The 25729-nt window shown below is 40.9% G+C and overlaps 3 protein-coding genes across 4 annotated transcripts; 2 read left to right on the top strand and 1 right to left on the bottom strand.

Moving 5' to 3' along the window:
- Positions 1-2351: 2351 nt before the first annotated feature.
- Positions 2352-7723, bottom strand: LOC127773012 (uncharacterized). Its single transcript, XM_052299024.1, has 5 exons — positions 7591-7723; positions 7363-7447; positions 4332-6674; positions 4210-4249; positions 2352-2945 (listed from the first exon to the last, which is right to left on the bottom strand). Exon 3 carries the CDS (start codon positions 6670-6672, stop codon positions 4396-4398), a length of 2277 nt encoding a protein of 758 aa, XP_052154984.1. The 5' UTR covers positions 6673-6674; positions 7363-7447; positions 7591-7723; the 3' UTR covers positions 2352-2945; positions 4210-4249; positions 4332-4395.
- Positions 7724-7925: 202 nt separating this feature from the next.
- Positions 7926-13145, top strand: LOC127774830 (uncharacterized). Its single transcript, XM_052301120.1, has 4 exons — positions 7926-8561; positions 11654-11809; positions 11948-12350; positions 12821-13145. Exons 1-3 carry the CDS (start codon positions 7977-7979, stop codon positions 12347-12349), a joined length of 1143 nt encoding a protein of 380 aa, XP_052157080.1. The 5' UTR covers positions 7926-7976; the 3' UTR covers position 12350; positions 12821-13145.
- A 2294-nt stretch (positions 13146-15439) lies between these two features.
- LOC127772841 (NAC domain-containing protein 75-like) lies at positions 15440-20849 on the top strand. Of its 2 annotated transcripts, none has more exons than XM_052298824.1 (6): positions 15440-15560; positions 16919-17061; positions 17212-17392; positions 18858-19360; positions 19685-19855; positions 20475-20849. In XM_052298824.1, the coding sequence occupies exons 2-6, from the start codon at positions 16936-16938 to the stop codon at positions 20556-20558; spliced, it is 1065 nt and encodes a 354-aa protein (XP_052154784.1). In that variant the 5' UTR covers positions 15440-15560; positions 16919-16935; the 3' UTR covers positions 20559-20849. The 2 variants fall into 2 exon arrangements, with proteins under 2 accessions (XP_052154784.1, XP_052154785.1); XM_052298825.1 differs by having other exon boundaries at positions 19685-19859.
- The last annotated feature ends 4880 nt before the right edge of the window (positions 20850-25729 follow it).

Genomic DNA, 25729 nt, shown 5'->3' with positions numbered 1-25729 from the left:
ATTATATGACATTACACAATAATGTCACGGTGTGACATTCTTTCAATCCACACCATCCATTCTAAATCAACGGTCATAGATTATTTGGCATGTAATTAATCAAACTAATTAGTGGATTGTGTAGTTATAAATTGTCCCTAGATCAAATATTGCATTTTCAAGAGGCAAACATCGTTGTTGACTGGTGGAAGAATCCGCAAGTTACTAGCACATGATGATAATTAGGTTTCACTTGTTAGATGGAGCGATTAGAACATTATCCTGGAGGAAGTGAATCATGTGCATCAATTTTGTGCTGCCATCCTCCGTTAGAACAGCGCAATTCTGAATATACAAGCCGATGGGTTAATGTTTAATGAAGATGAGGAGACTGCTTTAGTGCTAACAAAAAAAATTCCTTCCCACCTATTAAGTACACACCTACACAATCTGTTAATTAGTTTGATTAGTTAGATAGCAATTAATCTGTGGCCGTTGATTTAGAATGGATGGAGCGGATTAAGGAATATCACGCTGTGACATTACTCTATAATGTCAGAGGATACAGTTCCCCTCAAGTAGGCACGGTCCTCTTTCAGGTACAACTTAAACCGCAGTCTACATCACAATTACCTCCAAAAATAATTTTCACAAAAAAATATACTCGAGACCATTAATACTATAAAATGATATTTTTATTGCCACAAAATCATTTCTCTCTTTTGTTTGAATTTAGAAGTACTGGAGAATTGGTCATCAGAGCAAAACAACCAACTTTTGATTCCCCCACATGTCTGGCGATAAGCGTGCTCATGTATCAAATTTCCTTGTGATACTTTGACCCGGAAGGAAGCAAACAAAATCTTTTTTCTGAACGAAAGAAAGAAAAGCAAACAAAATCATGAACACCACATTTTAATAGAAGTAACAGAAGAGATCTAAAACCATGGGTCTCTTTCTCTAAACAAAGCAGCTGCAGAAAAACGCCGGCGCCTCTCACTACCAACCAACCGTCCAACCATTCAGTTTTATTATTGCAGATGCAAAGACCAGCTTTTGCAATTGCAGTTGTCATCTTGACACAAAATGGGCAGCAGCCTCATGTTGCTTCCCATGTTGCTTCCTTTTCCTCCCCTTTTATTTTATGTATAAAAAAAATCCTCTTCCTCCTTGATGTTTCTTCTGTCACAATCACAGATTCATAGGGTCAAAGCTCTGGACACATGACATGTAGGAGGAAGGAGAATTTGCATGGCTTGTTGTCTCTGCTTTTTTTTTTTCTGAAGGAAGATGGCATGTTTCTGCTGTCACAGTCTAGATGTTCCATGGTCCATAACAATGGGCCGGCTTCACCAGGTTAGGGAATCCAGAAGAGTTTGGTATGCGTGTGAAGAACTCTTTGGAATTTGGATATTCTAGATGTGTTGCGGTGATATATTTTAAATTCTCCATAACTTTTTCAATATACTTTTAAAAATGATTTCTGCCGTAACTTGTTATTTTGATCTGAACCTTTTAACTACGAAAGACTATGTTGCTACACCGGCTTAAAACCGTTCTTAGGCAAATCATTGTTCTCATGAATATTGGCACTCAGAATACTTGGGTTTATTCAAGAAATTAGTTTCTTTTTTAAAATTTAAGTATATGATTATTTTAAAAAAATCGTATGTTTTGCGGTAAAGAAATTCATATTAAGTATAAAGTTTGAATACTGCTTGATCAGCTACAAGACAGCAGCAAGTAATTCTTTTTACACGATGCAATGGTCAGCCTCTGCTTGATCCCACCTGGACATACATTCCCAATTGGAAGAGTAGCTAAGATACAAAAACCACAGAAGAGGAGCTAATTTGTCACTTTGCCATGCTAATCATATTCAGTGTCTTCTCTTCTACTTCTACATTCCAGGGGTGAAAAACCAGATACTGTCAATGATCAAGGTTCAGGTCAATAATGATGGGAAAGCGGATCAAGGACCGTGGTCAAACCGTGCAAATTTCTAGTCTTGTGCAACAGAACGGAACATTCGTTTTAGTTTCAGAAACAGAACATTTGTTCATTTCTTTTCAGCTTTCTACCCTATCTACTTCAGAGGATCAACGGGAAGAGGTGGTGTTTTCTAGAGAATCACAACAGGTTTTCGACTGACAAAAGTGATCATTTGAAAAAAATACCATAGCAAATGTTCAAGATTACCATATAGCCGAAAACAAGCCGAAAAGAACCTTGATACTTACAGTACTTTCTAGTGTTGCAATAGTTTTATTTGTTGACATAATCATAAAAAAAAGTGATGCTTTCTATCACTAATGTAAGCACTGAACATAACAGATTAACATATAAAGTCATGCAAGAACTGGACCTTCAGAAGAAATGCTAAAATATGAATGCATGCTCTTGATGATCAGCTATTTTTTTTTTCTGAGATACTATAAAGGTTATTCCTGCTCTGTTGAAAAAAAAAAATCTATTACATCATCAGTCCATCATAGTCGGAAACTACGTAGCAGAATTTTCCAAATATGAAATTTTCTGCAGAATAAATGAATATATAAAATAACTGTAAGCACCGGAGAAGCTCGAAAACTCAAGAGGCACAATCCAGATGCATGGATGGAACACAATCAGGAGAAATCAAACCTCAAACTTACACGACAGGTTTGCTGACATGAAGCTCTGCCCTGAAGGTAAGCATCAGGCACAATATTTATCCAAAGAGGATTTTTTTGGCAACATTCAGAAGTCAAGTGATTTTACTTTTCCTAGTTTCTACATTACCATTACCAGGGTAATACTAATACTAATAAACTTCTTGAGACACATAATACGAATATATGATCAAGACGATACATTTGACTGTCCACAATTTAAACAGCATCAAAAGTCACCCAATCATCAGCATGCATTGCTTCTTATAGAGGATCTCAGTAGCAGCATTCAGAACTCGAGCCTCGACATTGTCACTGCAAAGAATAAATTAAAACAAAACAGCCCTTCAGTAGCATGATTATAGTACAGGAATCAAAGTTTTTTCGATTGGGTCAATTATGGAGATATTATGTTCAAATCAAGGAACTGAAGCTATCTACATTTACAAACATGACAAAATAAAAAGGAAAATGAAGCATCAACGCAAGGTCCCAATGCCCCATATCTTTAGAGGATACACAACAGAGCTGAGTATCTTTGCACCAAGAGAGAATAGATTTTCAACAACAAATGAAACACAGAAGGAAGCAAAGAGGAAGGAAAAAAGGAAAAAGAAAAGGGATGGACAAAAACATAGGGAACTACTCAAGACATGATTTGTGTGACCAAAATTCGAACCAGACTTGCGCTTCAGCTCTTTCCATGCTATTGACTCATCGATCATCGCGATACTGCCAATTTAGCCATGGACATGATACTGCTTGAGATAGCATTAAGACTATCCAGACACCAGATAGATGCAGAAGTTGGGGAACAATATTTTGTTTTGAGGAACATTTCATAGCTTGTGTTTTAATATCCTAATGGTGAGTTTGGTTTGATCTTTCGGGCTGCCTTAAACCAAATGGTTTAGGAGGCAAATCAGGTGAGGATAGGTATTAGGTAACAAACATGCCAAGTCATGTGACAAGGGGTACATCAGCAAATCGATAGAACTGGTAACAGTCAACTTCGCATTTGGTTAAAAACTGGAGGATTGAGGAACTAGACATCATTGATCAATGAATCATAAGTTCTACAAGATGGGAGTAGACCATATAACAAAGCAATGCTCTAACTTCCAAGGATCCAAAGCCGCCTCTTTATGTGTACTTAGATAATCCCAAAGGTTCACAAGTGCATATGATGAATATTCATAGTGCTGACCGATCTAAGCTTTGGAAAGGACTGAAGAAACAAGATTTCAGCCGACTGGACCCTAGCTTTAGGGAGGAAGGCAGTTGAGGGCTACCTCATTGCAGTTAAATGAAAACTTTTTTTTAATAAAAAGAACAATTGCAGTTAAGGAATGATTACAGTTGTATGATATTGCAGTTCAAGCAGCTGTGCAATTAATTTTTATAAGAAATCTCCTCCCAGACCAAGTCACTTGATAATCGTTGCCACTGCATCACAGTTCAGCTTACCGAGAAGATGGTAATTTGACATGCAATTAGTGTGAACGGTTCATTACTGTGGATTGCATGCGAAACTCTTAATGGAAAAAACAGTGTATATACGCACGTCATCATGACCCACCTTCACCATCTTGAAGAAAAGCCAAATGCCCAAAAGCAACCTACATGGCAATAAACCATATAGATTTAGCACTATTGGATAATAAGAACACACAACAGTTTGATTCACATCGTAAAGCATACCACTAAGATGGCTTAATTTCTTTTGCTCCTCGTTCTTTCAAAATGCTGTAAAATATTTTCATTTTTAATCCCTGCCAAAATCTGTCTCAACACAACATAACATCGTGTTACTCAACCAGTCACCACTTCTGTTATCACCAAAGTCTTCCTCAAAGATGTTCCTTGCTGAGAAGGCTCTTTTAGTTGTTGGTGTTGCTACTGGCAAAACCAATAACAATTCAATGAGTCGATAAACCAGTGGAAATGCTACATGCGTTTCAGTTTGGACCATCTTCAGGGCCAGAGTTGCAAGATCATTGCAGCTTGAAAAATCAGCAGTATTTCTGACATGGATAATGAACATGTGAAGTTGTTCTCTGAGAATTTCACGATCAGTCATTGAGAAATCAGCAGAGTAAATATCAGCAAGACTGAGAAGCATGTCCACATCAAATTGGGAGAAAGAGCCATCTGGATCAAAGCAAGCAAAACATCTCAATAGATCCATAAAAGTCTTACTGAACCTATTGTTCATATCAGAAGTTACCAAATCAATCAAAGCAATGAAAGTCTCAACGTAATACTGCTGATGACAAGTAACAACTAGCCCCCTATGCCTCGAGCGTCCCCTAACTGGTATGCTATCATCCATACTTGGCACCGGAATAGACTTCAGAATACAAAATCTCTTGACTTCTTCTAAAAGGTCAACCCACTGATTCTCCTTTAAGTCTTGCAAAATATTTTTCACAGAAGTGATCAACTCCAATGGGTTCACAATGTATTTACCTTTACGTTCCAGCAGACATGACAAATCATCAGTCCAGATCAATACACGTATCATTAGATGCAAGACAAACACAAATTCAAAGCTCTCCATTTGTTCTATCATATCTGATGGTATACTTCCTGGTTCAGGATAAATACCCTTGTCGCACATAGTCACTAGTGTATCCAACACTACATCCCACATTGTAAGTAGATTGAGTAAAGTTGTACTGTACGAGCCCCAACGTGTATGAGCAGGACCTGAAAGGTCATTCTCTGGGTGCATTCCAATTTTAGGTAGAGCATCACCTCTGACTATTTTTTCCCTAATCTTTCCATATAGCTCTTGAAGCATTGCATCCTTGGTTCTGCAAGAATCACCCACTGCCCTAACAATCTTATCGACATAATAGAGGAAATCACCAACAACTTTATTGCTCCGTGCAATGGATACAACCGCCAACTGGAACCGGTTGGCAAAACAGTGGATATAATAAGCGTGTGGATTTTCCTTCAGAATTATTGACTTCAGCTCATCAAATTCTTCTCGCATATTTGAGGCTACATTGTATCCTTGCCCTCTTAGTTTAGAAATAGATAGACCAAGACGAGCAAACAAACCATCCAAAGCTAACTTCATCAAAGGTCCTGTATCACCAGTAGTATACTCCACTCCAAGTAATCTTTCAATAACCTGCCCTTGGCGGTTAACAAACCTCACAATAACAGACATTCTATCCAGCATCAGTGTATCGTGAGGCGTATCGATAAGTACCGAGAAATAACCATCTCCAATCTCATCAACAATGACCTGTGTGGTCATTTCTGCACATGATTTTACGAAAATAGCTTGCATCTCTGGAGAAGTCATTTCATTGAAAACAACAGCATGTTCCTTAAATGCATGGTCAACAGACTCAGAAAAACTTCTTAACCAGTCAAGCATCTCCAGAAAATTTCCTTTATTTCCAAGAATGGCTTCAGGTCCACAAAAGGCAATACCCAACTTCAGATGAAGTCTTGCAACATCCAAAATAGCATTCATGCAAGGTCTCTCAGGAGTTGCGATTCGTCTTGATGTTTTGAAATCCTCACAACGCCGCCTTGCATTATTGTGAATACTGTTAACTCCACCAACATGCCCGGCAAAGGATTCTGATGCTTTCTTCCAGTTTTGGAAACCAGATGTCGAGAAGACATCACTCCCAGATTTACCAACCCCAGGCTTCTTAAAGAGATAACAGTAAAAACAATAGGCTGCATCTTTCTCCACACTGTATTCCAACCAATCAAACCTCTTGAACCACGCTTCGATAAAACTCCTTGAACCATCTCCCTGCTGCTTCCTAGGAAATTTGTGACCGGCTGGTTGACATGGACCCATAAGCAGATATTTTGTTCTCACCTGATCTATGATTCCCACATCATATTCCTCAATAGGCCTACGGAGGCCTGGATCAGCAACAACATCATCCAGATTAAGAACAATACCTACACGAGGTTTCTTTGCTACCTCTGCTTTAGGATTCTCATCTTCTGCTACATCCCCTTTGGTCCCAGAAGTTTTTTTTATAGGTTTAAAGTACCTTTCCATTCCTAGCAAAATAATTTTGATACTTTTAGTCAGATTAACATAAAATGAACAATACAAATATCATAGGGAAACAAAGGAATGCAAGAAGCAAATTACTTAACGAGTTGATGGGGTGGTAACTTAATTAAAATTCAGGGACCACTGACGTTAACAACCAATTCATCTAAAAACCGTACTTGTATAATTTAGCAAAATGAAGAAAAAAAATCATATATAAACAAAAAGGACTAATAGTTGTACTAGAAAGTAACTCACTTCAGAACATATGAATATCTTTTTTTAATCTATGGAACAGATGAAACTATAAAAGTATTAACATAAAGTATCAGAGTTTCCATAAACACAGCACTATAAACAGCATTCTACAATACAATAAACATCAGATCCCCTAGCTTCAGGACCATTATGACGTTGATCTGCTAATGACATATCCAATCAATTACGGGAAACATTAGACTCACATTTTCTAGAAAATAAATATATAACTATTCGTATTAATCTGCTTCCAAATGAGATATGTTTTCACACAAGATGTTTATTCTTCAATAAAGGACTATTTATTATAATACCCCAATGATACAATAAAAATGTCACCAAGCAGTATAGGTCTGAATGTATTGATGTGCCTGCGAGAGAGTAATTAATTCGGTATGATTTGCGCACTCATTCTGCAGATGGGGAAGAACTAACCTGCTTAATCTGATCCTTCGAAATCAAGAAATGGCTTGGATCATCTGAAACCCACCCAGCGGATTTGGAAGCAACTCCAGGGGATCTGCACAACCACAATCACAAACGACCAAATCCATCATCTTCCATGGCAAGTTAACAGAGACACCCGATTGGGACCATTGATTAAAAAGAAAGAAAGAAAGAAAGAGAGAAAGAAAAGAAAGCCATTTTTACAACTGAACTGACCTCCTCCTCTTGTGCCTCTGCTAGTGATCGCCGGCGATGAATGCGTCGGTGGACGGCAGCGCAGCAGTGAGCAGTTAGGGTTCTTGGCATTGGGACTTTCAATAGCGCGGGAGCGGCGCCCTTTCCCCTCCCCAATGCGCGCTAGAATTTCCCGCCTCGAGAAGAGAGAGAAGTGGAGAAGAAGCCGAGGAGACGGCTCACCAATGGGCTATTGGGCCGACAATATTCTGGGCTTCTTTTTGGGCCGAGAATATTTTGGGCTTAAGGGCCCAATTCGTTCTTTGTTTCGGCCCGCTTTTAGTCCGCAGCTTACACTTGTTTCGTCTCATCTCTCGTGTCCCCTCACTTCGCTGCAAAACCCTACCGTCGCCGCCGCCCCCGCAGCTATGACGTCATCGCCGGCGGCGAGGCGCCGGCCGCCGGGTCCGCTGGCGCTGGGGCTGGAGTCGTCGGCGAACAAGATCGGCATCGGCGTCGTCTCCCTCACGGGGGAGATCCTCTCCAACCCGCGTCACACCTACGTCACCCCGCCGGGGCACGGCTTCCTGCCGCGGGAGACGGCGCACCACCACCTCGCCCACCTCCTCCCGCTCCTCCGCGCGGCGCTGGGCGAGGCCGGGGTGACCCCCGCCGACCTCGCCTGCGTGTGCTACACCAAGGGGCCCGGGATGGGCGCGCCGCTCCAGGTCGCCGCCGCCGCGGCGCGCGCGCTCTCGCTGCTCTGGGGGAAGCCGCTCGTCGGCGTGAACCACTGCGTCGCGCACGTCGAGATGGGCCGCGCGGTCACCGGCGCCGTCGACCCCGTCGTGCTCTACGTCTCCGGGGGGAACACGCAGGTCATCGCGTACAGCGAAGGGAGGTACAGGATCTTCGGCGAGACCATCGACATCGCGGTGGGGAACTGCCTCGATCGCTTTGCCAGGGTGCTTGAGCTGTCCAATGATCCTAGCCCTGGGTATAACATCGAGCAGGTAATGTGTTCGATCAAATGCCGACTTGATATTTCCTACCTCCCGTCTGATGTTGCTATGGCTGTAGCTGCCTGTCAGTATGTGCAACTTTACTTTGATTTAATTTCTGCCATTTTGATTAAATCAATGCACCACTTTCATGGATATGCCATTGAAGTGCTGTTGAATTGGTGATTGAAATGGCCTAAATTGTGGTGACTAGTGTGGATAAAGTAGGAACAGGATGATTAGATAGTAGGAATTGTTATGGAGGATTTCTGCTCTCTGTGAGGTGTTCATCGATCCTAGGTCCAGGCTACCATTGAGAAGTTGACCTATTCATTGGAATGGTTAAACTTTTCAACTCTAAGTTGCTAATAGGTTGCACCCATATGAGCCCAGTGTATAGGATGGAATGATGGGGTATGTTTGGTTGAATGGATTGTACAGCCTTTTTTTTTTGGCACATCCAACCTTGTAACATGTGTCCAGAGTGATCATGTTGCAGCATTTCCCGTTGTTTTACAGTCTATGCAATCACTTGTGCTTCTTCTCCTTTACACAAAGTAGCTCATGCGGGCCATCAGACATTGTCTTAGTACTTTCAAGGTAACTAAAAAACCAACCGAAATGTAATCCTTTTTGACTAAAAGCAAAAATAGGCATGTTTTCAATTTACAGTTAGGATTACTATATTCATGATTGTTTAGCACTTGAAGCTCTAAAACTGGTATGGGATCATATATGGCTTCATCCTGAGATGGTGCAAGCTAAGCTGCCTTTTTAGATGCACTTTGTCTGGTCAACTATATGAAGTTGTCACAAATGTGCATAGATGTTGTTTGGTTGCCGTTGCCTGTATGAGCTAATTTATGTGAGTGAGAAGGAGCACAAGTTATTAAATACGTGTCAATAACTTGTGCACAATAGGAGAATGTAGCCATACGTCATGATACTACATAAAAGAAATGGACTGTATGAAGCCTGCATAGTTCACATGTTCTTATGGCCTGTACAATATTTTCAACCAGAAACATTGTACACTTAGCCTGCGTTCTATACTACATTTTCCCAACTTCTGCTCCCTCGTTTTCCACGCGCACACTTCCCAAACTGCTAAATGGTGTGCTTTTTACAAAATCCATGTTGATCCATTTTCAAGTTTTTAGCTAATACTTAATTAATCATGCGCTAATCTGTCACTTTGTTTTGCGTGCCGGGGGAAGGGTTCCCAAGTCCCCCCAATCGAACACAGCTAGGCTGTGTTTAGGAGTAGTTGGGAACTTCTCTTCCCCGCACGAAAACGATTAACATGGTTTTTTTTAAAACAACTTTACAATAGATTTTTTTTCGCAAAAAAGCACAGTTTAGCAGTTCGGGAATCGTGCACGTGGAAAACGAAGAAGTAGAAGATGAGAAAGTGTAGTATTGAACACAGCCCAATCTATCTTGCCCCTACTACAAGCACCACAAATCGATAATTCTCTGGTACCTGTTCTAGCTGAGCTCAATGTGTTCTGCTAACTGGTGTATAGCTTCCTTTAATAGTGTTCAGAAGGATAATTGATATTAGTGTGGATAATATTTGGTGTTTGGATTGATTCAATATTATCCATCTTTCTAATGACTACCCCCTCCGGTTCCATAATTCTTGACGTTTTGGACATTGACACGGCATCCAAAATATATCTTCGACTATGTTTTTCTATTATATTATATACAATAAATATATTTTTGTTTTTATTATAGTACTTTGTAAGACAAGATATGTTGTTCTAGTGTCTTTAAACTAAAGATTTTAAAAGTATTGATAGTCAAAGTTAAAAAAGTTTGACCTCGACCTTGTCCAAAACGTCAAGAAGTATAGAACTAGAGGGAATAAGTGGTTTCTTGATATAACATTGATTGGAGAGATCTTACATTTAAGCTTTGTTCTTTTCTCATTATATTGGTTGTCCTGGTATTCTATCAACACTCACGTCTACATCCATTTGCCTGTCCTAGATTTACATGATGTCCCCTAAATTTATGCAGACCATTAGAATAAAAGTTATGTTCCATGGAACATCATTTTTTTAAAAGAAAAAATTAGTATGTATAAAATTTAATCATTACTAGATATTAGGCTGACATAATCATGGTATGTTTGGTAATAATGAAGCCTGCTTTAGCTTATTTGGAGTGTTCACTATTAAGATGGTATGAAAAGCCCATGTAGCTCCTTATTTGTTTGGCCCAAGCTTCAACTTCAACTTGGGGCTATAGGTTACTTCAACCTGAAGCTTGCCCAAACAGTTGGGAGCTTTATGGACTATTCCTTCTTGTTCACTGCTGCTGCTACTCCCTTTCCTGGCATGTATACTGCTGCTGCTACTCCCTTTCCTGGCCTGTATAATCTTTGACAATTCAGGCCAACCTTCTCTAAAGGCATGTTGCAGCTGTCTGTGTGCAGACATCTCAGATACTCTTGACCATTATTGAGACTTAGAGGCAGAATTATGTATTTATTATTTTTCTCCACATGAGTTGTAAAGGATAATCGTGATGAAATTGTCTGTGTTCTGCCTGTGCCTTCAATAGTTGAATTTTGTATGAAAATCAGTTCTATTTTTGTAAAGAATTCTTGTCACAAATTTGCATTTTACAAATATCCACTCATGCCATTTTATTTAGCAAAGTAAGCACAAATAACATGCATGCAGTAGCTCCATTCTATTTCTAAATAACTTTAAAGTGTTAGAATGCTTGGTAACGTTAAGCCTTATTCAGTATACTCGGTAACGTTATGGCCATCAGCCTCAAAGAAAAATCTTGATCAAGTTGTGTCGGTCTATATTTCATTCATTGCCTCTTCTATTGCTTGTGTGATGTGCAGAAGTACATTGATAAACTGTACTGTACTCTGTATTAACTTATAAGTCACCTTTCTTGTTTTAGCAGTTTAACATATTTAGAAAATGAAGCTTCCCATTTGTGTCAAACCTGTTCTACTAGCTCCTTTTACATTTTTTTAAGAAAAAAATTATCTTTACCATTGCGATTTTCTACCACGTACCCAATCCTTTTCCCTGATTCATGCTTATCCAATGTATTATATGTCTTTCCTTGTTCAGCTTGCGAAGAAGGGAGAGAAGTTCATTGATCTCCCTTATGTTGTAAAGGGTATGGACGTGTCATTTAGTGGCATACTGAGCTTCATTGAAGCTACAGCAATTGAGAAGCTTAAAAATAATGAGTGCACGCCTGCAGATCTATGCTACTCATTGCAGGTACATGTGTGTCGCAACTAACATAAATAGTAACGTTGTTGTAATTCTAGTTAATATTCTTGTCCTGGAATATGTTCTAGTTAAGTATACAGATGAATATGCTATTCTAATTAAGATTCATAATGGCCAATTGTCCAGGAAACTCTCTTTGCTATGCTTGTTGAAATCACTGAGCGTGCCATGGCACATTGTGATTCGAAGGATGTTCTTATTGTTGGTGGTGTTGGGTGCAATGAACGTTTGCAAGAGATGATGAGGATAATGTGTTCAGAAAGAGGGGGTAGGCTGTTCGCAACCGATGATCGATACTGTATTGACAACGGGGCAATGATTGCATACACTGGTTTACTGGCATACGCACATGGCATGACCACTCCCCTAGAGGAGTCCACTTTTACTCAAAGATTCCGAACGGACGAAGTTCATGCAATCTGGAGGGAGAAGGAGATGCCAGTGTTAACTAACATCCGTGCCCATGCAATGGCTGAAGTATCCAAAGATGAAGCTTCCGTTCCGACTCCAATTGCTGTAGATTCATGAGGTACAATTGATGTTTCCTAATATGTTTTGCTGTTTTCATTTTCTTATGATAGTTAATGTAGTTAGTATTAACTGTTTAGGACTAATAATTTTGGGACAAACGAAATGACATTTAATTTTCTTGTGGTGAATTCAATTGCTGTTTTACATGGGTTTATTTGACATGAACATGATGCCACTGGTTTTTGGCAAACATTGTGATGGCACTTGTGATATTTTTACTGGGAAATAAATTGAAAGGCTTACCCTGGAATAGGTTTGGAATAGGTTTGCAAGTACAGGAAGGAATGCCTGCAATAGTTTTTGTGAGTCCAGAAGGCTGTTTGACACGAAACCCATTTACCTATTTTCCCCCCTCATTTGGGCCTTGTTGCAAAAACAGAAGGAAAGAAAAAGCGTGGCAATTTCTAATTACTAACATATGCTATTTATTCAGTTAATACTTACTATGCATTTTCTCCCATGTACCAGGTAATTCTTGTTCTTTTCCTTCCTATCCAAGGAAATAGAATACTTGGAAAGGAAGCCAGAGTCCAGAGACATGTACTTCGGTTGATGATACGAAAGCCTTTGTGGCGGCACATGGGAAGTTTCTTGTACTCTTGTACTGCTGTGTGGGGTTAACCTGGTGAAAGATTTGGATCATCGGCAACCTCGTAACACTTATGTATTTCATGTTGTATCTCTCAATAGATGAACCATGATTAAACAAACCACACCGTCTATTTGGTCAGTTAAGCCCTACTCCCTTTTATGTGATCCATTCATTTGATGTAAAAGCGATTCCTGCTGCTAATTTCACTCCCATGCTGTACCTCTTAGGGTGTGTTTAGTTCACGCTAAAATTGAAAGTTTGGTTGAAATTGGAACGATGTGACGGAAAAGTTGGAAGTTCGTGTCTGTAGGAAAGTTTTATGTGATGGAAAAGTTGGAAGTTTGAAGAAAAAGTTTGGGACTAAACTCGACCTTATAACATCATGAACAGTATCTACTATCTGTATATGATTCCCAATCATTGAGGTTGGGGATTTTTTTTTTTTTCAAAAACCGAGTCCAACAGAATCGCTAGCGATTCTTCGTTCTTCACTAATGCGGAGAAAAAGGTGATTTCTAGTTTGCAGGGGGCTCATTTTTTTACTTTTTTAATTTCAATTTTTGGCCATCACCAAGAGATGGAGATACTAATTATTTTTTACACCTAAAATTCTATTTAGGTTTCCTAAAAACTAAAATTTAGCTTGCTATTGGTGATGCTCTTAACTTAGCTTCGTTTTGGATGGATGGATGGATGGATATATCAAAGGAAAAAGTACACCCAAGGTCCCTTAACTTGTCATCGAGATACAAAATCGTCTCCCAATCGCAAAACCAGATACCGGACATCCCTTAACTATCAAAACCATTCACTTTAGGTCCCTCGGTGGTTTTGACCCTGATTTTGTCCGACGTGGTGGCCGAGTCAGCGTGGGACCCACGTGGGCCCCACATGCCAGAGTGCCACATCATCTATCCCTTCCTCTTCTCTCGGTTTTCTCCTGGGCAAGCTGACCGACGTGTTGGGGAGGAAGTCGACGGGGCGAGACGGGAGAGGAGGAAGATCGGCGGCGGTGGCCGGCGACCGGCGATGCGGCGGTGGCGGCCACGCAGGAGCAGGTGGGTCGGTGGAGCGGGCAAGTGACGACCATCATCTTCGAGCAGTTCCCGCCGGACGTCGACGCAAGCATCACCATGTTCCGCATCGACTCCGACGTCGTCTCGCTCAACGGGAGGGAGGCGCTGCACGCGGACGCCGAGGCGGGGCGCGACGGTCGAGTCCACGCTGTCATCCACTGCTCCGCGTCAACCTCCACCACGGGCGGCGGCGCGGCGCACTCTGACGTGTCCCGAGCGTACGGCGCGTCCAACGCCATGACGTCGCGTGCCTCCAACCTCACCGGCGTGGAGATCTACTCGCTGGTGGAGATGAAGTGGAAGGAGAGGAGCGGCACGGCGAAGATGGCGAAGCGGCGCGGCGGTTGGGAAAACGACACGACGAGGATGGCGGTGGGCGAGCAGGAGCGGCAGGCCTTGCAGGTGCTTGGTGAGGGTGCTCGTCGGCATCCCGGTCTTGATCCAGATCTCCGTCTGCGAGGCAGCGAGGACGTTGTCCAGGAGGACTGCCGTCGGCGGCAGCGGCACCGCCGCGACGCTAGGTCTAGCGGGCTGCCTCGCCTCGCCGCCACCGCCAAGCCGACGAGCTCACCGCCTCCCCGCGCCTCCGCCGGCTGCGCGTGTGGCTCCAGCTCCGCTACCGCGGTCGCCCGCCGCCGTCTTGCTCCTCCTCGTCGGCGAGCATGGAGAGGAGGCCACCGCCGCCGCCGCCTTCCTCCCCACCCGTCGGCCGGCGCCGCCGTCCTGCCCGTTGCCCTAGAGAGAAGAAGAGAGAGAGAGAGAAGAGGAAGGGAGAGACGAGGGGAAAGAAAGAGGAGGCTGACCTGGACAGGCTGACATATGGGGCCCACGTGGGTCCCACGCTGACTCAGCAGCCACATAGGATAAAACCGGGATCAAAACCGCAGAGGGACCTGTTGTGACCGGTTTTGTTTAGTTAAGGGATCCCGCATATCTGGTTTTGCTGATCGAGGATGTTTTTTTATCCTGATGACAAGTTGAGGGACCTTTGGTGTACTTTTTCCTATATCAAACTATCAATTCTGGCCCATCCTAGGATCTTATGAGGCCCATCCCAATAAGGCCTTAATTTTTTCTTTTCCCAATGTACATACAAGCAGCCATGCAAATCGCATTGAATGAAAACCACTTTGGGCATGTAGGGATGTACGGTATGTATGTACACGGTGCGAACGCGTTAACAGGGGAGCGCGTTAACAGGAGAGCGTCTAGTATTTTAATACTTTATTTTGATTTTCGTGGGAGGTGACGTGGGCGCTTACCGTGCAGCAGCTTGTAGGGGAAGCCAATCAAAGCCAGCTAGGAAGTAGGACCTCTGCCAGATGGGGCCCACCAGCTGTCCGGGGATAGCTTGGTTTGCAAGGAAGCTCCCGTGCCCATATAGCGGAAGAAAGCACTATTCTCTTCTTGTGCCACACCCTTCAAAAAGTGCTCTCTCTCAAATTTAACTCCCTCCCCAATTTCTTCTCCATCTCTTTAGATCTCTCCCCTCTTCGATCAAATTAAGCCTCTCAGTCTCATCAGATCGAGCTCAACCAAGGTTGGTTTATTGGTTTGGTTATTAGTTGGCCATCGATGATTAGTTTCAGTTCCCCTTCTCTCCTGCTGCTTGCTGTGATTAATTAATTTGCTTCATCCACGTCTTGATCGATGTGTAATGTCCGTGCTGCCATAGTGCCATGCCATGTCTCTTGTATGTGTGTGTGTGTTTGAATCGCATTTTGAATTTCATTTGCGCGCCTTTTAATCCCTCCCAGATCTTGCTGATAAGAAGCGGTTTTTCCTTTCGTTCTTTTTTTATTTTTTTTCCTGATTGTTGCACGCTCCCTCCGTAAAAAAACAAAGAATTGAGGATACGACACAATCTAGTTTTGTGTCCAGATTCGTTATGTTAGGTTGTATCTCTTCCTTAATTTAGGTATTTCTTAGATAGAGGGAGTAGATTGTACTCTCTGTCAAAAAAGCCAAGTTAGGAGGGGATGCGATCCCTTCTAATATAACGAATTTAGACAGTTTTGTGACCCTTTTGGGTTTTTTTTTGACGGAGGTAGTAGTAGTTTATAAAGTTTAAGGTCCTTATTTTTTTTCTTATACTTGCTTATAAGTTAAAATTTAAATTTTTGACTTTAAATTTGGGATTAATTTTAGGGTGTTTTCATCGAAGTTTGTTTTCCAGTCTTTACTTTTAGATCGCTAAAAACACGTATAGAAAATTTTCATTTATAAATTATTTTTCGTTTGTATATATGCCATTTCTGGGTCCGTAATTCTTCGATAAATAAATGTTGCTTTCTTGCGAAGCAATAAATCTTTTGTACTGTAACGCACGCTAGCGGCCAGTTCGGAATTTAGGCAGTGAACAGGTCCATTAGTCACGAATTTTTAGCATATGTTTAAGTTTGTTAACTGAATTCGAACCATTTTTACACTCCATAACATTATAAATTTTAATTTCGATTTAGTACCATAGAGGTGATTGTCAGAGAGAGAGAGAGATACATGAGATGGAGCGCATCTGCGCATGCACCTGAGCCATAGGGATGCAGGTGGGCCAGGGTTCAAAATTAAACTTTGATTTGGCCCTCTCTTTTGGGGCACGAAGATAATTTGAAATTTGAACAAACTTTGGTCAATTTTTTTTCTAAAAAGATTGCTAAACATTTACAAAAGATGAAAGATTCTGAAATTTTCATTCCAAAATTTTCAACCCTTAAGTGGGCCAGTCCACTATACCTGATGACCTGCTGACGGTTTCCCTTAACTCGTGAGTTGCACGAACTAATTGAATTCCGCCCTCTCTGGTGTATTTAAATGGATCCAAGCAATAATCAACCTGATTTATCATTTCACATTTTTACTACTAACTAATACACGATCCACGTATATGAATGGGCGCAGGGTCGATCCAAGCAAGAATGAGCAGCGACGGCGCCTCTGGAAGCATTGGAATGAAGCACGACGACGGCGATCACCGGCCGATCACCGGAGCGTCGTCGCGGCGGTGCCCCAGCTGCGGCCACGACCCTGACTGCAACAAGCCGGTAGGTGCACGCATGCATTGCTACAATCAATTAACCAACATGAGACTTGTGATTGTTTGTTCTTGATTACTGCAATAATGGATTCGATCGACCTCTCTTCGATCTGATGTTAGTTAATTAGTTAATTACTGCATCAAATGCATTTTGCAGTTCGACATGGTTGGGATGCCTGCCGGCGTCAGGTTCGATCCGACGGACCAGGAGCTGATTGAGCACCTGGAGGCCAAGGTGAAGGATGGCGGCTCAACATCACACCCGCTCATCGATGAGTTCATACACACCATTCAAGGAGAAGATGGCATCTGCTACACACATCCTGAGAACCTGCCCGGTTTGTGAAATCTCGATCACATATATCATTTTGGTGTGCTGCGTGTTTAATTTTGTTTCCTTAAGATGGCAAAGTCAACTTGAATTTGACTTTATAATGGAAGCTGCATGGTAGCCTGGTTGGATAGCTGTAAAAATGTTATGTCGGCATGGAGTAATCCAAATGTAAATTTACTTGCTAGATATATGTGTTTAGATCACAGCTATATGGAGTATGTCGGTATGGTAGGAGAAGTCAAAAGAAAGTTGATTAGTTCGATTCAGTGTACTTCATAACTTAGCTAGCAAGAGAAACTTTTGGATATTATGTTAACTATTAATGAGCTGTATTGTGAATGTCGGTTTGTGATTTAGTCGGTTAGCATTAGGCTCTAAATATGAATGTAAAGGTAACCTTATCGACCAGATTAATTAAAAGATAGTACTATATTTTCCAGCTCCAGTGTTATTTGCATGTGTGAATTCTCTCCTAGGATATAGCCAACCAGCATAGTGATACAACATTTATACATTGTCGAATTGAAACCCTTTTCCTAACTATTTAGATTGCATGCATTTACTAAACAAGGCACGCCAACTTATGTTGATAAATTTCCCTTTCAAGATTGTTGTGCATAGAGATACCAACTGCCTATATAGGCCTTGGCTGTGCATAGAGATACCAACTGCCTATATATGCAAGATTGTTGTCCCTGAATATTTTTAGTTTTTGTTTTTAATCACCTATCTCTCATCATGGTGGGAATTTGGTCCTTCTAAAAATTTCCAAATTGTTAGTAAGGCTTCACTCTTTAATTTCCTGATCAGATGAACTGCCACTCATCATTCTAATACATGAATCTCGACGTACTCCAAACAGAGCAAATATAGTAGCTGGCGTTGACACCACCAAATTTACAAAATCATGACTATAGTTAATGCGGCCATGTAAACATGTCGTTTCAGACTTGTTTCAAGCCCAACTTCAAAAACTTTGCACAGCATTGGATTGGATATATGAAGAGAACACATATGTATATAATATATATTAACATTGAAAAGTATATCATCATGAAAAGTGTTCTTTTTTCATGAAGATGTAGATAAAGATAAAGATTAAGTTTTTTTTACGTAAAACGAGGTGGTATTAACGTATGATTGATTGAGTTTTAATTATTATAAACTTAAAAAATAGATTAATATGATATTTTAGAGCAACTTTCATTTAGAAAGTTTTCGTACAAAATACACCATTTAGCAGTTTGAAAAGCATGCCACGAAAATCTTAATCTTCATCCAACTCTTATTGGAGAAAAGAACGGGTGGTCTAGCTATAATTCGCAGGGTTTTCCGAATGTTCTAGCTACAATTGAAACTAGTGATCAAAACTACATATCGAAGGCTTTGTCGATGTCTAAAACAATAGTATATTATGTTTTTGTGACTGGAGTACTGGAGTAACTTGTATCTGTGATCACCAAAAACAGGTGTGACAAGGGATGGCCTGAGCAAGCACTTCTTCCACCGGTCAGCCAAGGCCTACCCCACTGGCACAAGGAAGCGGAGGAAGGTCCTGGCTGATCAGCAGCCTGACGACCATCCACAGGCCAGCAAGGGCAGAAATGTCGCGGCGGCGGAGACACGGTGGCACAAGACCGGCAAGACGCGGGAGATCACGGTGCGCGGCCAGCCCAAGGGCTGCAAGAAGATCCTGGTGCTCTACACCAGCTTCGGCAAGAAGCGCAAGGCGGAGAAGACCAGCTGGGTGATGCACCAGTACCACCTCGGCGAGCTGGACGACGAGAAGGAAGGGGAGCTCATCCTCTCCAAGGTCTTCTACCAGACGCAGACGCGGAGCGCCGCCGCAGCAGAGGCACCGGTAAGCTCGGGTGCTGCCATGGAGGTGCAGGGACAGCAGCAGCAAGTGCTGAAGCTGCAGGCTGATGATGGTCACTTCAGCTCAGCTCCTACCAAGAAGAGACTGCATCAGGTAACTTAGCTACTGTTTTATCTGTCAAGAGTTGAATTTGGCTGTGTTTAGTTCACACTGAAGTTTGAAAGTTTGGTTGAAATTGGAACGATGTGACTGAAAAGTTGTGTGTGTATGAAAGATTTGATGTGATGGAAAGTTGGAAGTTTGGAAAAAAAAACTTTGGAACTAAACAGGGCCTTTGTTGTATTCATTAGTTTAGTTGAAGCTGGTACCTCTCCAATACTAGTCTTAGTCCACAAATTAATGCTGAAAATCTTTGTACATCCCCAAGAACTGTAAAATTATTCTCATGAATTAACTTCATCACACATGATACTGCAGGATGTTGTAGCACAAGTGAAAGTTGATCGGGGTCACCACTGCATGCCAGCACAACGCCAAGTCAACTTCAATTTGAAAGTAACTCCTGTGCCCACCACCAGTTCATTCCCTGTCGTTGTCGACAAACAGTTGTATTCTCCTGTGGCGCTATTCCGAAGTGAACATCTTCATGTAGGTAATTCAGTTCATATGTTTCCTCGTTTACTGAAATTGAACATCTTTGTATTTGAAACTAACTCCTCAATTCCTGGCCTAATGGCCTTTGGTCCCTAAAAAAAACCTACTCCTGAAAAGATTTCTTTGCTGATACTAAAGTAAATAATGTGTTAAATTGCTGTTACATTGCCATTCCTTGCATATATATTACTATAAATGAAATGCTTTGAGATCAGATTTCCTTCCGATAGTTCAATTGCTGTTAACTTCTGTTTCCAAGTTCTTCACCTATATATCTTGGAAAGTTACCTGAACTTTTTAGGCAGCTTCTAGTTAGAAACTTGAGTACATCAATGCTCTGTTTACTTTGTTTTTGTCGTGCTCTGTTTCCATTGAAATGATGTTGTTTTACCTTTTAGGCCTTGTTTAGTTCCAAACTTTTTTCTTCAAACTTCCAACTTTTCCGTCACATCAAACTTTCCTACACACACAAACTTTTAACTTTTCCGTCACATCATTCTAATTTCTTCAAACTTCTAATTTTGGCGTGGAACTAAACACAGCCTTAATCAGTTCAACATTACGACACTTCCATTTTACAAATTAAACCTTTTGACTTGTTTACATTCTACAGGGAAGAACTTCAATTCATCAGCCCCAAAAAGCAGATTGGCCTCACCAGCGCTGGCCTCCTGACAACCAAGATCAACATGGATAACTTCCTGGATTCACAGTAGATGAACTTAACTGGTAAATGGTTCTAGTGTTGATTTTGAAACGTACAACAGAAACTGGCTGTAATATCTTCGGCTACTGCTAGAGTGCTAGTGCTAGTAACCTATCTACTTCTGTTCTTAGCCCGTAGGGCAGTATTGTTTCTTATTGAGAATGACTGTCTATATACATGTACAAAATCTCTTATATTATGAAATGGAGGTAATATGTAGTTTTTCTGTTTATGTTCGTAGGATACTAACATCAATAAAATCAGACATGATAGATTTCTTCATCCACTTCCTGCATCTGCTCCCTGTTTCTCAATCTCTGAACTCTCCTTTTCTGACTTTTTTTGTAAAAATATCACTTTGTTGACGAAAAATCCACGCTCGGCCGATAGTGCCGGATCTATGTTGGCGCGAACTAAGTCGACGAACACAACGGCCTGGGATATCTGTTTAGCTCCAGTGCAGGTCCAAAGGTTGATGAGATACGAACATGCTAGTTAGTTTGATCTTGAAACTGACAAGATATAAAAATAGCAGATCAATGAGCCAATCGGCTAACAATTTGATGAAGTAATTTCAACCGATGCCGATACTAGCCGATGTGATAGGGTTTTGAGCAATCGGCTGTATGTCCAATGCAGAATCTAACGCTTGAGTAAATAATCATATAAAAGCAATCAACTGTTGTTAATCAACATAATTCAACAATATAATCTAGTGGAAACCAATCGGCTAATAATGATATGATAGAATAAACACTAATCCGAAGGTTAAAGCATACATCGGCTGGAGGATCTATGTCATTAAATCCAAATGATTAGTCAAACAGTAAAACCTTTATTGTCGTCGGCTAAATCCAACTTGTATGCAATCCTTATAAGTCTATGCAATGTCTAGATACCTCATCGGCTGAAACTCTGATGAAACCCTTATTGGTAATCTAGAAGCAGGCCAGAGATTATGGTTCTAAGCACGACTTAGTAGATCAAACTTAACTGATGCAGCACTAAGTATGAAAAGAAACATAATATTTAGACAATCAAGCATTTGACTGATTTTCAGGGTGGTAGATATCTTAGCCAATATAATTTGGTAAAGCAATTTAGCCGATACCGGCACAAACCCTAAAATGAATCTTAGCCGATACAAGTAAATTGAACTACCAAACTAGATTAACTAAGATATATGATAAATAGGTAGGTGAATATATCAACCGAATCAGAGCAATCCAAGAGGTCGAATGTACTGATGCAACCTTGAATGACGCCGATGAAGCCAATACAATTGCTAGGGCCGGCAGAACGTAGGACTTACCCCTTCACTGGAGATCGAAAGCCGACGCAGCCCCGCGTCAGGTGCTAAGTTCCACCGGATGATAAGTAAAAACCTCGGTAAAAAGGGTGGCAATGCGCTGAGAATAGTCGTATTGATCGTTGAGATAGTTTATATGACCCCGGGGTGTACATATTTATACCCATGGGCAGATACTAGTCCTTGTTGGACAAGAAAGAAACATTCCTAAAGATAAAAGGAAAACATAAAGTCCTTATCGTACACTAAACACACTTTCCTAAATATAAAAGGAAACTAATAAACTCTTCCTAATTAATAGATAAAATGCCACGCCGCATCCTCCTTAAACTCGGTCTCTTCTGGATAAACTTCCTTTAATTAATTGATTTCCTTAACCAAATATAGCAATAATCCAACTATTGGTGGCTTGATAATTCTTATCGGCCAATTCCAGGACTCTGAAGCCAATACTGACTTTAGGACGATGATGACTTCGGGGCTTACCAAATTTCACTGTTAACACACTTGTACACCATTGAGAATTCTGAGCTTGATCAACCTAGTCATCTTTAACTTGATTTTCGAAATTATTCTGACGAATCGGCCCCAATCTTTCATGGACTAATCTCCTGGGTTCTAGCCGATTCCCATATGATTGAAAACTTTACCCTATCCAGATTGATTATAACAACTTGACCCACTGCATCCAGGGCAATTACTGATTGATGGCAACCTCATCCCTTCATTCCAACAAAACCTAAAGAAGTCGCAATTCCAATGAGGATCAACCTTGTCACCTAGACAATATTCTTCTTCTTGATAATAATCATCAACTTGATAGTGTCTATCATCTTGGTAATGTCTAAAATTCTGATAATTTCTCTGGACTTGCTTGTCATGCCTCTTCTGGTACTTGTTGATCAATCTGCTGCTATCAACCTTTGCATGCACCATATTTACAGGAAAAGGATGTCCATCAATCTTTATCGGCATCTTGCTGTCATCAAACTTAATCATTCCTTGCTCAATGGCCGATTGAATCTGCTGTCTGAACACCTTGCACTCATTAGTATGATGAGATCCTGTATTGTGCCACTTACAAAACTTCCTCTTCTTTAGCTCTTCAGCCAATGGCAGAACATGACCTATTGGAAATTGAATTTGCTTTTCTTACAACAATAAGTCAAATATCTTATCGGCTTTATTAATGTCAAAGTCGTATTTCTCCTCCTTGTTTGTATCCTTCACCCATTGACACATAGTTGTCTTCTTGACCTTAGACCACTCAGCCAAGCTGATTTCAGGGTCTTGATCATCATCTGAGTCTGAAACACAACTATAGATATAATTGACTTTCTTGAACTTTTTAACCTTCTGAGCAAGGTGTGCTAAACTCTCAAAATCTTAAGATGAAAATTTCTCCCTTATTGGCCCAATCAATCCCTGGAAAGCTAAATCAACCAGTTGTAAATTAATTAATTTAAACTGAAACATCTATTCCTTGTATCTCTAAATCTATGAATATAATCTGGAACCGATTCATCAACCCTCTGCCTGATTGCAGTCAAGTCTGATAACTTCATTTCTTGAACACTACTGAAGAAGTATTTATGGAATTGTTTCTCTAGATTAGCCCAACATCTGATAGAATTTTATGGTAAAGAAGAAAACCAAGTGAAAGCCAATCCAAACAATGATAGAGGGAAAAACCTAACTCTCAGAGTCTCGATAGCCGATGCTTCACCAAATTGTGCCAAAAATCGGCTAATATGCTCATATGTAGTCACATTATCTTGCTCTGAAAACTTTAAGAAGTTTGGAATCTTGTATCGGTTTGGCAATGGTAGTCTGTCAAAATATTCTGGATATGGATGCTGATACATGATCCCACTGTCTTTAGGTTTAATTCCAAACTGTTCCCTTACCGCATCTGCTATCATATCGGCCAAGGGTTGTTGTTGAACTCCTCCCTGATGTTGTTGCTCATACTGATTGTATATCGGTTGTGGTGGAGCTTGAACAAAAGGAAGTGTATCCTGCCGATACTGCAATGGTGATAAAGGTTGGAACTGATTGTTGAAATTGAACCCTGTAATTTGTTGATATTGGAAAGCATTAGGGTCCATGTTGCAGTACTATGGGCTGATCGTCTAAGATCCAATCGGCTGGTGTGAAGATGGCTGAGTCTGTGGAGGAGGAACTAATGGCGGCTGGGTTGTAATCAGCTAGGTAGCTGATGGCTGTGTAGTCCTAGAAGGTTGTGTTATCTTGAATGATTGAGCCAGTTGCTCTGGTGTCATGATGCTTGGTCCTAAAGTCCTTGATGCCGGTGGTTGCTTTTGTTACAATGATCCTGATGTTGATATGAGGTTTCCTTGAGGCTGACCACCCCCAATATTAGTTTTGATTTCTCTATACTTGGGAAAAACACCTCCTGGAAAAGAGATTGGTCCTCCTGTCTTTTCCTCAGCAATTGATCCATCAACCACTGACTTGATCAAATTTGACAATGTATTGACCAAAACTCCGGATTTTTTGATTAATGTGTGATATATAGCTGAATCAACATGATCTTGGAAAGTCACCGGATTAAATTTACCATCCTTGGCGTCGTCATCCTCTTGATTTCCCTCAGTCTTGACATTCTTTGTCCCAGATCCTTCTCCTTCTTGCCTGGCATTTGGAAATTTGTCTTCTGAATTGCCTTTCCTTGCTGGGTTACAAAAAAGGTCTTGAGGTATTTCTCTTTCAACTGTTGCATCACTTGTTCCAGCTCTGCCTTTTGCTCATAAGTTAGATTTTCAACCGTAGCAGGGATGATGTTTTCTTCAACAACATCAATTATTGAAGGCGACGGCATGATTGAACAATGAAACTCTATCCCACAGGGTGTGCCAAAAGCGTGTTGATGTGAAAACACACCAGCCTAGGAGATCTGCTTAACTCTAGAGCAGGTCCAAGGCTAGCCTTCAGTGTGTCAAGGGCATGCCAGCTGATTTGATCCCGCAATCAGCTAGGAAGACAAAAATAGAGTTAGTCAGCCGATAGCCAATCGGCCGATAGCGTATCATTGGTGGTCTCAGCCGATGGAGTTAGACCAAATCGGCTATGGATTGGATATATCAAAGAATATTAAACCCTAAATATGCCTCATCAGCTGTAATACTGTCTATTAGGATTAATAAAGAAGTTTAAGACAATATCATGAGAATAGCCAATGCAATAGTATTTAGAGTAAGAAAGATAAATAAAGATAATGTACTAGCTAATACTCTAGTACAAACTTAAACAGATAGATCAATCTATACAGATATATCGAACTGTGATCGGTTAGTAGTTTAGGTAACCCAGCCGATACCGATCTAGCTTGATATAACTATATAGGGTGATATGTCTATATAAGTGGCAAATATACATAAAACTTAGCAAAGAAGTATTCATATTAGGTAAGATCGGCTGAAACCCCGATACTACCCCTATTAGCAATCAAGAAGCAAGCTATAGATTATGGTTCTAAACACGACTTAGTAGGTCGAATGTATTGATGCAGCACTAAGTATGAAAAGAAACACAATATCTAGACAATCAAGCCATTGATTGATTTCAGGGTGGTAGATGTCTAAACTAATCTAATCTAACAAGACGATTTAGCCGATACCGGTAGAAACCCTAAAGCGAGAAGCAACCGATAGAGCTAAATCAATATGCTAAGACTAGATTAATAGAAACATATGAAAACAATGGTCATGAAACAAGGACTAAGATATCTAAAACAACATAATAGCCCCGATAGCACAAGCCATCGAGACGGGTTACCTCTTGCGAAGCGAACTCGTCAAAAAGTAAAAAGCGAAAAGGGTGGCAATGTGCC

This window comes from Oryza glaberrima, chromosome 5 (genome assembly GCF_000147395.1).
Source record: "Oryza glaberrima chromosome 5, OglaRS2, whole genome shotgun sequence".
Taxonomy (NCBI): Eukaryota; Viridiplantae; Streptophyta; class Magnoliopsida; order Poales; family Poaceae; genus Oryza; species Oryza glaberrima.
Note: the sequence above shows the minus strand (reverse complement) of the source record. Positions and strands in the feature narration are given on the sequence as shown.

Excerpts from the sequence above, each read along its gene's own strand:
- LOC127772841 (XM_052298824.1), top strand. The coding sequence starts at position 16,936 with ATGAGCAGCGACGGCGCCTCTGGAAGCATTGGAATGAAGCACGACGAC. Across the intron at positions 17,393-18,857 it reads ACATCCTGAGAACCTGCCCG|GTGTGACAAGGGATGGCCTG; the intron begins GTTTGTGAAATC and ends CACCAAAAACAG. Across the intron at positions 19,361-19,684 it reads CCAAGAAGAGACTGCATCAG|GATGTTGTAGCACAAGTGAA; the intron begins GTAACTTAGCTA and ends ATGATACTGCAG.
- LOC127773012 (XM_052299024.1), bottom strand. The coding sequence starts at position 6,672 with ATGGAAAGGTACTTTAAACCTATAAAAAAAACTTCTGGGACCAAAGGG.
- LOC127774830 (XM_052301120.1), top strand. The coding sequence starts at position 7,977 with ATGACGTCATCGCCGGCGGCGAGGCGCCGGCCGCCGGGTCCGCTGGCG. Across the intron at positions 8,562-11,653 it reads CTGGGTATAACATCGAGCAG|CTTGCGAAGAAGGGAGAGAA; the intron begins GTAATGTGTTCG and ends TTCCTTGTTCAG. Across the intron at positions 11,810-11,947 it reads ATCTATGCTACTCATTGCAG|GAAACTCTCTTTGCTATGCT; the intron begins GTACATGTGTGT and ends CCAATTGTCCAG.